The 12,416-nt window shown below is 40.4% G+C and overlaps 1 protein-coding gene across 1 annotated transcript in view; it reads left to right on the top strand.

The window, feature by feature from the left end:
* The window catches only part of Crtc3 (CREB regulated transcription coactivator 3), a 124,868-nt gene that overhangs the window by 72,934 nt on the left and 39,518 nt on the right, over window positions 1-12,416 (top strand). Inside the window, exon 4 of the mRNA XM_010621251.2 lies at window positions 11,119-11,238. Within this exon, the coding sequence (XP_010619553.1) occupies window positions 11,119-11,238 (120 nt within the window). The remainder of the gene's footprint in view (window positions 1-11,118; window positions 11,239-12,416) is intronic.

Raw genomic sequence — 12,416 nt, 5'->3', positions numbered from 1 at the left:
AAAATAATTGGTTTTGTATTTGAGACATGGTCTCACTATATATTATAGGCTGGCCTTGGGCTTACTATGTAGCCCAGGCTGGCCTCAAACTCTCAGTGATCCCGCTGTCTTAGCCTCCTGAGTCCTGGGATTACCACATACACCTGGAAAGCATCAGACTTTTCAGAGGAACAATTCGTAGGTTTAATCCTGATATATATAAATTCTTTTAGAGACAGTCTTGCTTTGTTGCCTTAGCTGGCCCAAAATTCCTGGGGTCAAGTGATCTTTGTGCCTAAGCCTTGTGAGTAGCTGGGACTCAGGCATATGCCATTACACCTAGCTTAATATGTGTGTATATGCAAACACACAGGTACGCACACACATATGTACATAATATACACACATATATGGAACTATTTATTGTATATATGTGTTTTTTTGTGGTTGTGACTATTAAACTTAATTGTCAACTCCATTGGCTTGGGCACTGCCTGGGTTTTAGTAAAGTACCTTTTTGGGTGTGTCTAGGTGAGTCATTGATGTGTGTGTGACCCTGAGTATTATATCTGGTCCCCTAGCCTTCCTCTCTATTACTGCTCCCCTGCTGTACTTCCTGGCTGCTATGAACTAAATATCTCTGCTCTCCCACACTGTTCCACCATGATGCTCCTGCCTTGGAGCCAGATGACCATGGACTAAATCCTCTGAATCTATGAGCTAAATTAAACCTTTCCTTCTTTAAGTTGTGGGTGTTGTGGGTTATGTCCCAGCGATGGGAAAGCTGAAATTATAATACAGTGGTGCTAGGGATCAAACTTAGGCCCTTGTACATGCTAGGCAAATGTAACACAGTTTTTAAAACTCAGTAGAACCTCTTATTATTATTATTTTATTTTTGGTACTGGGGCTCGAACTTGGGACCTTGCACTTGCAAGGCAGGCAGTGGAACCACTGAGCTAAAACCCCTCAGTGGAATCTCTTACATGCAGGTTGTTATTTGGTCATCCTAGTCACAGTTAGAAACTCATATTTAGCTTGAAGCTATTTGTAGATCACTATTTCTTCTCTTTTTAATAACTTTGTATAATTTGGATTTTAACATTTATGTCATATAACATTTATAACATTATAACATATTTATGACATATTATGTCAGCTTTTCCATGATCAGGCCAAAGTACCTATTGCATTTCCTAAAAAATAAGACCTAGCTGGAACGTAATCAGCCTTGAAAGGTAGAGATCAGGGCCGGAGATTTAGCTCTGTGGTTCCACCACCTGCCTCGCCGTTGCAAGGACCTGAGTTAGATCCCCGGTACCAAAAAAAAAAAAGAAAGAAAAGAAAAAAAGAAGGAAACGTAGAGATAAAAAAAGCCAGCTCTTATCAGCCTATCCTGGTCTTCCTTGCCTTGTTAAAGTAGCCACCAAACAAGAGAATAGTGAGGGCAGGTCTCAGGTTGGCTTGTTCCAAAACGCAAACATCGTGGTGAAGGAAAGCTGTTGAGCTCATGGAATCTAGAAAACAAAGGGTAGGGGAAGAGAAAGAGGAAGGGACTGGGGACCAGACACAGTCCCCAAGGTCACATTCCCTATGACACACGTACCAACACCCCTCCCCTAGATGTCTGGGACCAGTGCTGGACCGCTCAAGGCAGACCCAGTATGTGCTCATACACCAGCATGTCAGGGGCAGACGGAGGAGGAAACATATTAAAGAATTTCAAATGATGCTCCAAGCATTCATTGTGGGAGAAATCTGAATTCAGCTAAAATTTAGCTTTTTATCTGTTTGGCCAGCTTAGTGGTTTTGAATCTGAAATTGTGCTTCTCAGAGTCTGCAAGCAGCGTAGGTCTTCATATGGGCCTTTGGACACCACAACAGCAAGGGATGGAAATGGGAACCCATGGTTAGTGACAACCTAAGATAACATAGAGATGGCAGCAGCCTGGAGCACAGGTCAGTGCCAAAAGACTTGGGTGGGAACCTCAGCAGGACTGGCTGCTTTCCAGGGTGAGCTGATTGCTGAGCTGAGAAAAGATTGGCTGGTAATCCAAAGCAAGGGAAAGGTGGATTCTGGGCCTGCAGTTGGCTGACAGGGTAGACAGGGCACAGGCAGCACTGACAACAGAATACTCTCAAATGAAGCAGGATGTGTGAGTCTCCTGGAAGACAAGCATGGATTACCAGGCAGAAGTCTAGAGCTCCTGGCAGACACCATCCCCAACAGGACCTATGTTGCCACTCATTCTTGCTACTTTCTGAAGCATTTCTGTAGTGCTCTATTCTGAGTGTCTTTATGAGCTGAGATTAAAAAAAAATACGGCAAACACTGCTGTAAAGTCTCATCTAACAGAAAGGCAAGCTTGTGAAAACATTGTAGTGAGTCCTCTTCTACCTTATTCACTGGACCTGGCACTTCTGGCTCTGCCCCAAAGTCAAAATGACTATGAAAGGTAAACATTTTCACTGGTACCTGATTCTCATGTTCTGACCTGGGATAGGGCTTTTCATAGTTCAGGCCGGCCTCCTACTCACTATGTAGTCCAGGCTGGCCTCAGATTTTCAGTGATCCTCCTGCTTTAGCCTCCTCTGTGCTGAGAATATAGGCATGAACCACCAGGCCCAGCTTATATACTGAAGAGGCCTCTAATCTTCATTGATGTCTGGCTTTCATGTTCTGACGTAGGATAGGGTTTTTCAGAGCCTGAGCCTGAGGCCCTCCTAAAAGTGTGTATGAAGGTATGATTAAAATTTTGGTGGTGCATGTCTATAATTCCAGCACTTGCGAGGCTAAGGCAGGAGGACTGCTGTGAGTTTGAGACCAGCCTGGGGTACACAGAGAATTCCAGGTCAGTCTCAGTTAACTACATAGTGAGACCCTGTCTCAAAAAAAAAAAAAAAAAAAAACCCAAAACTGGTGAATTTTTAAAAAATGTATTACAGTAAAAGACACATTGTCATTAATTTCCCCTACAATACTCCCTTTGCTTCTAACACATTTATCCTGTTGTTCTTGGCCCTTTCTGAAGTTGTTCTGGGGGTTCTTATTTTGTGAGTGTCTTAGTTGTGCTGTTGTGGCTGCCTCCATGTCCGGAATTGATTCCAAATGTTTACCTTTTGTGGTCATTTTTATTGTGAGGAAGAGCCAGGTGTCAGGTGTTGCGTGGTGCCAGATCTGGTGAATAAGATGGATGCGGATACACTGTAATGTTTTAATTTGGCAGAAATTGCTGTAAATGTAAACTGTAAACTGCTTCAGAAAGTAGCAAGAATAAAGGGCTAAGTATGTTTGAAGTAAAGGGGAGGAATTTGAGGGGATTAATGGTAATGTATCTTTTACTGTTAGAAATTTTTCCACAATTAAATGTTCACTGTATTTTTTTATCAAATTGTGTGGGTGCCAGTTTGCAGGCTCTTTTACCTTTATGCCTTCTTGCTTCCCCTCCAGAACAGTGAGGTCTCCCTCTCAATGCATATCTCTCTGTTATCACTGTTCTGTAAACCAGCCTTGACAACTAATCCAATGACTCTGGGACCTTCAGCTGTTCTCTTTCATGTGTACGTCAGTAGCTTCTGGGCACCTACAAAGCTGTCCTCATGTATCTTCTTCTGTAACTATCAAAGCTGTCCTCATGTATCTTCTTTTGCAACTGAGGCTTCTGAAGGCACATCTCCTGTTCAGGGCCTGGTATAGGGTAGAAGGTAAGGTATGTCTTTGTCAGCCAGTGACCACTGCAAGTCACATGGCCCATTCAGCTTTTTTTAAGCAGCCATTTGCCTAGGCTACAGCTCTTAGAGGTGAGAGAGCAACAGGTGGGACCTCGTACAGAGCTAGATCCTCTGAACACTTTGGGAGGCTCTGTGTTCTGGGGAAGCCCCTAACAGTGCTGCTGTCCTGAGCATAAAGGGACTCTGCGGAGTCACCTTTAACACGATGCTTTCCGGTATGTCACAACCTGGCCATCCACTCTTTCTCCCAGTGCCTAGGTATCCTTTGGTCAGGGCAGCTTCACATACATCATTTCATTTTCCCAACAAGCCTTCAAAGGAGTTAGAGCCAGGCATGGTAGCACATGCCTGTAATCCTAGCAATTGGGAGGCTGCGGCAGAAGCATCACTGAGTATTCAAGGACAGCCAAGGTCAGCCTGAACTGCACAGCAAGACCCTGTCAACACACACATGCGCGCACACACACACACACACACACACACACACACACACACACAAAGTTGAATTAAAAATAAATTTTTAAATAAAAGAATTTTAGCTCTCAGTAAATATGAGAGTGAAAATTGGTAGGAGTAGGGGAATCATGTGTCTGTCTAGAGGTTTTTTGAAGTCAGAGACTTAGACCACTATGTTGCTGAACAGCTTCTTCATTCTTTTTCTTTTCTCTCTTTCTTGCAGTTCAAGAGATCTAACCCAGGGCCTGTGCATGCCAGGAAAGTGATCTACCACTTAGCTGCACCCTCAGATGTACTCTTTTTTTTTTTTTTTTTGTACTGGTGATTTAACTCAGGACCTTGCACTTGTGAGGCAGGTGGCGGCACCACTGAGCTTAATCCCTGGCCCAGTCTAATTTTTATTGTGTTGTATTGTTTTGGTATTGGGGTTGAATCCAGGGAGGATGGAGCTGCATACCCAGTTCTCCTCCTCCTCCTCCTCCTTTTTTTTTTTTTCCTCAAGACAGGATCTTGCTTTGTAGTTCAGGCTGGCTCTGAACTCACTATGTAGCCCAGGCTAGCCTTGAACTTGGGGTGATCCTTCTGCCTCAGCCTCCCAAGTGCTGGGATTATAGGTGAGCATCACCATGCCTGGTGTTCAGCCTTTACTATTTTATTTTGAGACAGGGACTAAGTTGCCCAGACTGGCCTTGAACTTGTGATCCTCCCGCCTCAATTTCACAAGTAGTTGGGATCACAGGTGTGTGCCCCTGTGCCCAGATAGCCCTGGCCTCTTTATTTGCCGTGCTTCTCTTGCTTAACAACTGCTCCAACTCATTTATTGAGCAGGGCAGGTTCCTGTGAATTGAGAAGGCTAAAGCCAAATATAGTTTGAGTTGGATTAAGATCAAATACTGCAGGGACAGGGTTGTGTCTGCTGAGGTTGTGCCGTGGTGAGGAAGAGAAGAAAATACCAAATGTTAGCAGAGGCAAAGATTACCCTCTATCCCCAGTCTAAGTAGCAATAAGAAATTTGAGCCAGCAGAAGCTCATGCTAAAGAGTGTTTGTTACAGAAAATGCAGGCAGGCTAGGAAGTCCAGGTGACATTTCAAAAGTTCTCTGCTCTGGGGACCCCTTTTGAAGACCCTCACCCAGAGTCCCTGTAGACTGGCCTCACAGAGCTAATTGACAATAACAGTTCTCTAGGATGCCTCAGTGAAACTTTTATGTTTTCAAGTACATTTAAAATGATTATATTGATATATTATACTTCTTTTTTCTTAGCACAAAAACATCTGTCTCCTGAAATTATTTCTATCCTGGATAATGATCAGGTTTCTGACAATGAAATATGCTGTGGGCATGATCCTCTTGATGAACAAAAGTATTTCCAAATATTTATTTTTATGTTAATAGTACCTGTTTATTTTTATATATTCTTAAGTCATATTTCCTGAAATATAACATATGAGCATATAAAATCATTAAGCAGTTCATATCCCAAGTATTACGGGGGTCCTATAGAGCTAGAATTATAAAAGAATAACTTATATGGAAGGAAGTCTATAAAGAGTATGTAATATTTGTGCCAAGTAATAATGTGGTATTTTTTATCATGATAATTTTTTAAATTTAAAAAGTAACATAAAGTAGTGATTTTTTTTTCTTTCTTTCTTTTTTTTTGGAGGGGGGTGATACTGGAGATTGTACAGAGCTTCACATAGGCAAGCACTCTGTCACAAGGCCATATCCCAAAACCAGTGATCATATTTTTGGGTGTTCTTAGAAAGTCAATCTAAAGATATATTTGAAGTCATTCTTATTTCAGATATAAGTTAAAGAGTCCTGCTTCAAGATATATACCTTTATTATCTGGTTTGAGACTTACAAGCTTTTTATTTTGAAAAATTTTCAAAGCTTACAAAAATGAACAGTGAATTTGTGTATGGTCTTAAATTTACTAATTGTTAACATTTTGCCACATTTTTTGTTTCCTTCTTATAATTTGTGTGTGTGTATGGTATGCTTCCTTATTTTCTGTGCCTCTTGTGAACAAGGAACTCTATTTTATAATCATAGCCACATTATAATGATCAGACTAAAGAAATTTAAATTGATACATTATCATTGTGTCGAACGGTGGCGAACTGCCACACGCTGCCACAGTGGGCTGTTTGTATCATTGAAAACTCCGAAGGCTCGCCATCATTGATATAGATTATATTTGAGATTTACTGACTATGCCAATATCATCAGTAGCATACCGTATCTTCCTTATCTCCTTCAGTCTAGACTATTTCCTTGGGATTTTCTTGTACTGGGTATCAAACTCACAACCTTGTGCTTGCCAGATAGGTACAGTGCCACTGAGCTAAATCCCTGGCCCCTCAGGATTGTTTTTGCTTTTGGTCTTTTATGGCTGATATTGGGGAGAGGACAGTCCATTTGTTTTGTAGCTGTCACTCAATGGGGGCTTGTCTAATGCTAACAGAGTTCCTACTGTGTGAACAGTGCTGCAAGCTTCTCATTGCCTCATTCCTGGAAGCCCCTGTCCTCAGTTTGTCCCATTATTTTTCAGGTATTTCAATTTTTCACTCTGTAGAATACTGTACTCTTATCACCTGAGACCAAATCCAGTTTACCTGTCATACTGATCTTTTTCTTTTATCCCAGAAGTTTTTCCTAAGATCTCTTTATTTTTATAAGTTTATAGATTCGGATTATAAAAACAGATTGGAACTGCTAAACTAAATTAGCTTAGTGAAATAAGAGTAATTCCCAAATCCAATATGGGAAAATCTGTATACATTTAACAAAGAAACATTAGTGATCAGTTTATAGATAAAGTATAAAAATATACTCAGTCATAGTTAGCTATTTTATATATGACTCAATTTACTTAAATTTTGTTTTAAAATGTTTGTGTGCTGACAGGATGTTAATTTACTGGACCTGTTCATATCAATATAAATATATACTATATATCTTAAAACATCACATTGTACACTGTGAATACGTACAATTTTTATTTTCAAGTTATACCTTAATGAAATGGAGGTGGTAGATAACTACCTGTTTTCATATATTTAACAAATGCGTCTATTGCATAATATTGTATACACATTGTCCAGTTATATGATATTTAATGGTCCAACCTAGAATTCATCTCTGACAACCATAAAGGCAGCCCTTAATGATGCAGTCTCAAAAATGGCAGGAATGTGGAGTACTACTTAGCCATAAAGATTGAGAAACTAGAGTTATTTATAGGAAAATGAATGCAAATTGAGGCCATACTCTTAAGTGAAATAAGTAGGACACACATGTACAAATGCAGAATAATTTCTCTGGTGTGAAAAACTAAAAGTTAATAAGATTCAAATTGTGTATAACTGATAATGTGACATGGGAAGAAAAGGGCTTGTATAGGGGAAGTGGGAAGGGTAGGGGAAAGGAAATGAGGGAAAAGGAAAAAATATGAGAAAAGGAAAAATTGGAAACAAAATCTTTGTAGATAGGGAAGAGTGGAGGGGGTGAAGGGTGAGCAGGGGAATGGGGAAAAATATGAGAACCAAGATCTATTATGTAAAGGTACAAGATCCCAATGATGAATGCAACTCTTACTGTATACCTAAAAAGTACCAATAAACTCAATGGAAAAAAATGTCAAGAATGTACAGTAAGCCCTGTTGAACAAAGGATTTTGGATTTGTTTGACCATGCACTTTTATCTCAAATGTGTTTATATTTCCATTTGTACCTTTGGGAAACAATGAGTTGCATGTTTCCCATTTGCATTTGGGTATTGTCTCTTTTCTCCTGCTTAACTCAAGGGTTGCAAACTCAGAAGTGAAGTGATCTGGGTGTAAAGTATTAAAAACAAGAGAGTGAACCTGGGCATAGTGGCACATGTCTGTATCCCAGCTGCTCGAGAGGCTAAGTCAAGAGGATTGCAAGTTTGAGTCCAGCCTTGGCAATTTAGTGAGACCCTATCTCATAATAAAAATTTAAAAAGGCCTGGGGGTGTAACTCAATGATAGAGTGCTCGCCTAGCACATATGAGGCCTGGGGTTCAATCCCCAGTACCGAAAAACAAAACAAAACAAAGCAAAATACCAAGACAGGAGAATGTCCCATTTCCAGGAGCACCTATTGCCTTGTAGAAATGTGGACCAGTGTGGCCAGGCTGTTCTGGCTTTTCCTTAGGAGCCTCACATCTCAATTTTAACATTTTTAATCCAGTCAACACTTAAATGACACACTATATGTTACTCTACATTGAAGACCCAAAAAATTCCACCAAAAGACTTCTAGACTTAATTGACACTTTTAGCAGAGTAGCTGAATACAAGAGAAACACTAAAAAATCAATAGCCTTCTTGTACACAAATAACAGACTCACTGAGAGAGAAATTAGGGAAACAATTCCTTTCACAATAGCATCCAAAAAAATGAAGTATCTAGGAATCAATCGAATGAAAGGAGCAAAAGACCTCTACACTGAAAACAACAACACTCTGAAAAAAGAGGTCGAAGAGGATATAAGAAAATGGAAAGATATCCCCTGCTCCTGGGTAGGAAGAATCAACATAGTGAAAATGGCCATACAACCAAAACTGCTATACAGATTCAATGCAACACCGATTGAAATTCCAACAGTATATTTCACAGAACTAGAAAAAATAATCCAAAAATTCATTTGTAACCAGAAGAGACCTAGAATAGCAAAAGCCATCCTAGGCTACAGAGACATGGCAGCGGGTATAACAATTCCCAATTTGAAACTATACTACAAAGCCACTGTGACGAAAACAGCATGGTACTGGCAAAGAAACAGACCTGAGGATCAGTAGAATAGATTGGAAGATACAAAAACAACTCCAGATGTACTCAGCTACCTTTTCTTTGACAAAGGAGCCAACCATCCTCACTGGAGGAAAGGTAGCCTCTTTAATAATGGTGTTGAAAAACTGGATTTCAACCTGCCAAGGATTAAAACTAGACCCTTATCTTTTACCATACACTAAACTAAAATCCAAGTGGATTAAAGATCTAAATATTAAAAAAGAGTCACTAAATTTGCTAGAAGATAAGTTAGGCAGAACTCTTGGAGAGACTTTATGAACAAATTTTCAGTAGCACGGGAACTAGCAGAAAGAATCAACAACTGGGATCTCATCTTATTAAAAAGCTTCAGCACTGAAAAAGAAATCATCAACAGAACTAAAAGACAACCTACAATGTGGGAAAAATTTTTTACCAGCTGCTCCTCAGACAAAGGACTATTATCTAGAATATACATAAAGAACTCAAAAAATCAGCCCCCGCAAATATAAAGACCTGATTCAAAAACGGGCATCTGATGTGAATAGCCATTCCTCAGACAAAGAAGTAAAAGTATCAAGTAAATATATGAAAAAATGTTCAACATCACTGATCATTTGAGAGATGCAGATGAAAACAGCAGTGAGATTCCACCTCACCCCACAAAGAATGGCTGCTATCAAGAAATCAACCAATAAGAAATGTTGGCGGGGTTGTGGGGAGAAAGGAACCCTACTCCATTGTTGGTGGGAGTGCAGACTGGTGCAACCACTATGGAAATCAATATGGAGATACCTCAAAGAGTTGGGATTAGAGGTTCCATTTGACCTAGTCATCCCTCTGCTGGGTATCTTTCCAGAAGAATTAAAAGAATCATATCACAGTGATATATGTTCACTTATGTTTATAGCGGCACAATTTGTAACAGCTAAAATTTGGAAACAGCCCATTTGCCCATCAGTTGGATACTGGATGAAGAAGATGTGGTTTTTCTATAAAATGGAATACTACTCATCCATAAAGAATGAGAAATTAGAGTCATTCATAGGAAAATGGATACATATTGTGGATGTACTCCTAAGTGAAATAAATAAGTCACACATGTATAAATAACCAAATAGTTTCTCTGGTGTGAAAAACTATAATGGTACATAAGATCCTGACAATATAATTGACCATGTGAAATAGGAAGAAAAGGGCTAAAGGTATAGGGGAAGTGGGAAGGGTAGGGGAAAGGTAATAAGGGAAAAGAAAAAAATGGAAATAAAATATTTGTAAATAGGGAAGCTGGGTTTTTTTTTGGTACCTGGGATTGAGATCGAATTCAGGTCCTTGTGCTTGCGAGGCAGTCACCAGAACCACTGAGCTTAATCCCCAGCCCATGTAAATAGTGAAGGGAGGAGGGGGTGAAGGGAGGGCAGGGATAAAGGGAAAAAAAATGAGAACCAAGACCTGTCATGTAAAGGTACAAGATCCCAATGATGAATGTAACTGCACTGTGTACCTAAAATGTACCAATAAACTCAATGAGAAAAAAAAAAACTTAAAAGATGGTGTACAATGAATAGATTGCTAGTTTATTTCTATTTTAAAAATACCTTTTTTATATTTCAAGTATTCTTCCTATTTTTGGGGATTTGGTATATGATCCATAGTTCTCCAAGTCTCCGTCCTAATGGTGATAACGTCTCTTCTTTTTTTTACTCAATACTAGGGAATGAACCCTGGGCCTTTGGTTTGAGTTACATCCTAGCCCTTTTTAAATTTTTATTTTGAGGCAGAGTCTCGCTAGGTTGCTAAATTTCCCAGGGAGGCTTGAACTTGCATCCTCCTGGCTCAGCCTACCAAAGTGCTAAGATTTTAAGCTTCCCCTATTGAACTCAACTATGCTACAACATTTAGCTCTCTGACAACTTTTATGAATGATTCTTTCATCTTAACACCCTAAAGACTATTTTTAAATTATTCTGTAATTTTGTAGAAACTGTGCCACATGCTACTTATTATTTCCCTTAACCCACAGCATATTAGTACACCATAGTAGAATTATAAGTTGAGTGTTTTCATCTGCTCTTACAAGTGGTTGTTCTTGAGAGTAAGTGGTAGTTTCATGGTCAGGGACCAATTCTTCTTTCCTTCTTCTGCAGCCATCATTTCACCAGGCTGACACGGTCCGTGGAACCCGGCATCATGGACTAGTGGAGAGGCCAGCAAGGAGCCGCTTCCACCCACTGCATCGAAGGCCGGCAGACAAGCCTGGGCGGCAGATATCCTTTTCACTGTCTGAGGGCAGCGTAAGTTCTGAGTGTTTGAAGGTTTTCATGATTTATCATCCCTGTGGTTCTCCTGCGGCCTCCTGACATTTTCATTTTATCTGAAGAATGGAGGCAATAAAAGTAAATGATCTCAAAACTAGAAATATCTTTATGGCCAAATTTGGAAAGATTGTTGTGGGTGTTTGCTATATGAAAGCAGTAATAAAGTTGAGTTTAATGAGATATCTGAATATAAACATGTAATTCAGCTCCATCATCAGGCCTTTCAACATTGACTTCAGAAACTGGCAAAGTCAGAGTTAAGCCTGACCTTGAATCAAGTTAGATTTCTTCTGTTGAGCAAAAATGGATAGACAGATTTGTGATTTATTTTTATTTCTGTTGACCTGCTGACCTGGCTTTCAGAACTTAAAGTTGAGAGCTCCTATGATTTTCTATTTGTAGAGTTTCATACTCAGTAAGTGACAACCAAAATATAAACTTGGAATTTAGGGAAATTCTTATCTAGTGATGTATACAAACTATGTTGCTAAGTAGCAATTAAAAAAAGACTGAATTTGTCAGTTTTACTTAACCATTGCAGGTTAGAAAGTGGAGGAACAGGATGGTGGGGAAGAGGTGGAGTCACTGCTGTGTGACAAGCATAGAGCTACTAAGGGCACTGGGAACTGAGCTGGATGTCATGGAGAGGACCCAGAGGCATGCCAGAGTCCCCTCGCTCTCACTTCACCCTTCAGAGCACACAGCAGGGTGGAGCAAGGAGGAGAAGGCGTGGCATGTCTCCCTGCAGAGACTGAATTCCTGGCAGTGATAGCAAAGCTGGCTTCACAACCCAGAGAAGGAAATGGGGGAGGGCACTGGTGTTTACTGAATACCTGCTCATGCCAAGCACTGAGCTGAACGAGTGCTATGTCATTTGGTCCTCAGAACTCACTGAGTTGTCTGTTTTGTTAACTTCCATCTTCCCATGAGGAAACAGAGCAGCAGTGACTGCTCAGGGTTTTGCTGCCATGGCCTGAGGAGGCTGGGCTTGGTCCAGGCCCCTGACAGCCCAGTCTGCAACCTGGCTCCCTATGCCACGCTGTCTGCTCCCTAGGGGTGATGAGAGCCATGGACACAAAGACAGAGTGTGAGGAGTTGTGGGGCGCACGCAGAGAAACCCCTGAGGT

Source organism: Fukomys damarensis, unplaced genomic scaffold, assembly GCF_012274545.1.
Source record: "Fukomys damarensis isolate Sample0158 unplaced genomic scaffold, DMR_v1.0_HiC HiC_scaffold_7, whole genome shotgun sequence".
NCBI lineage: Eukaryota > Metazoa > Chordata > Mammalia > Rodentia > Bathyergidae > Fukomys > Fukomys damarensis.
The sequence above is the reverse complement of the archived record's forward strand: the minus strand, read 5'-3'. Positions and strand labels throughout refer to the sequence as shown.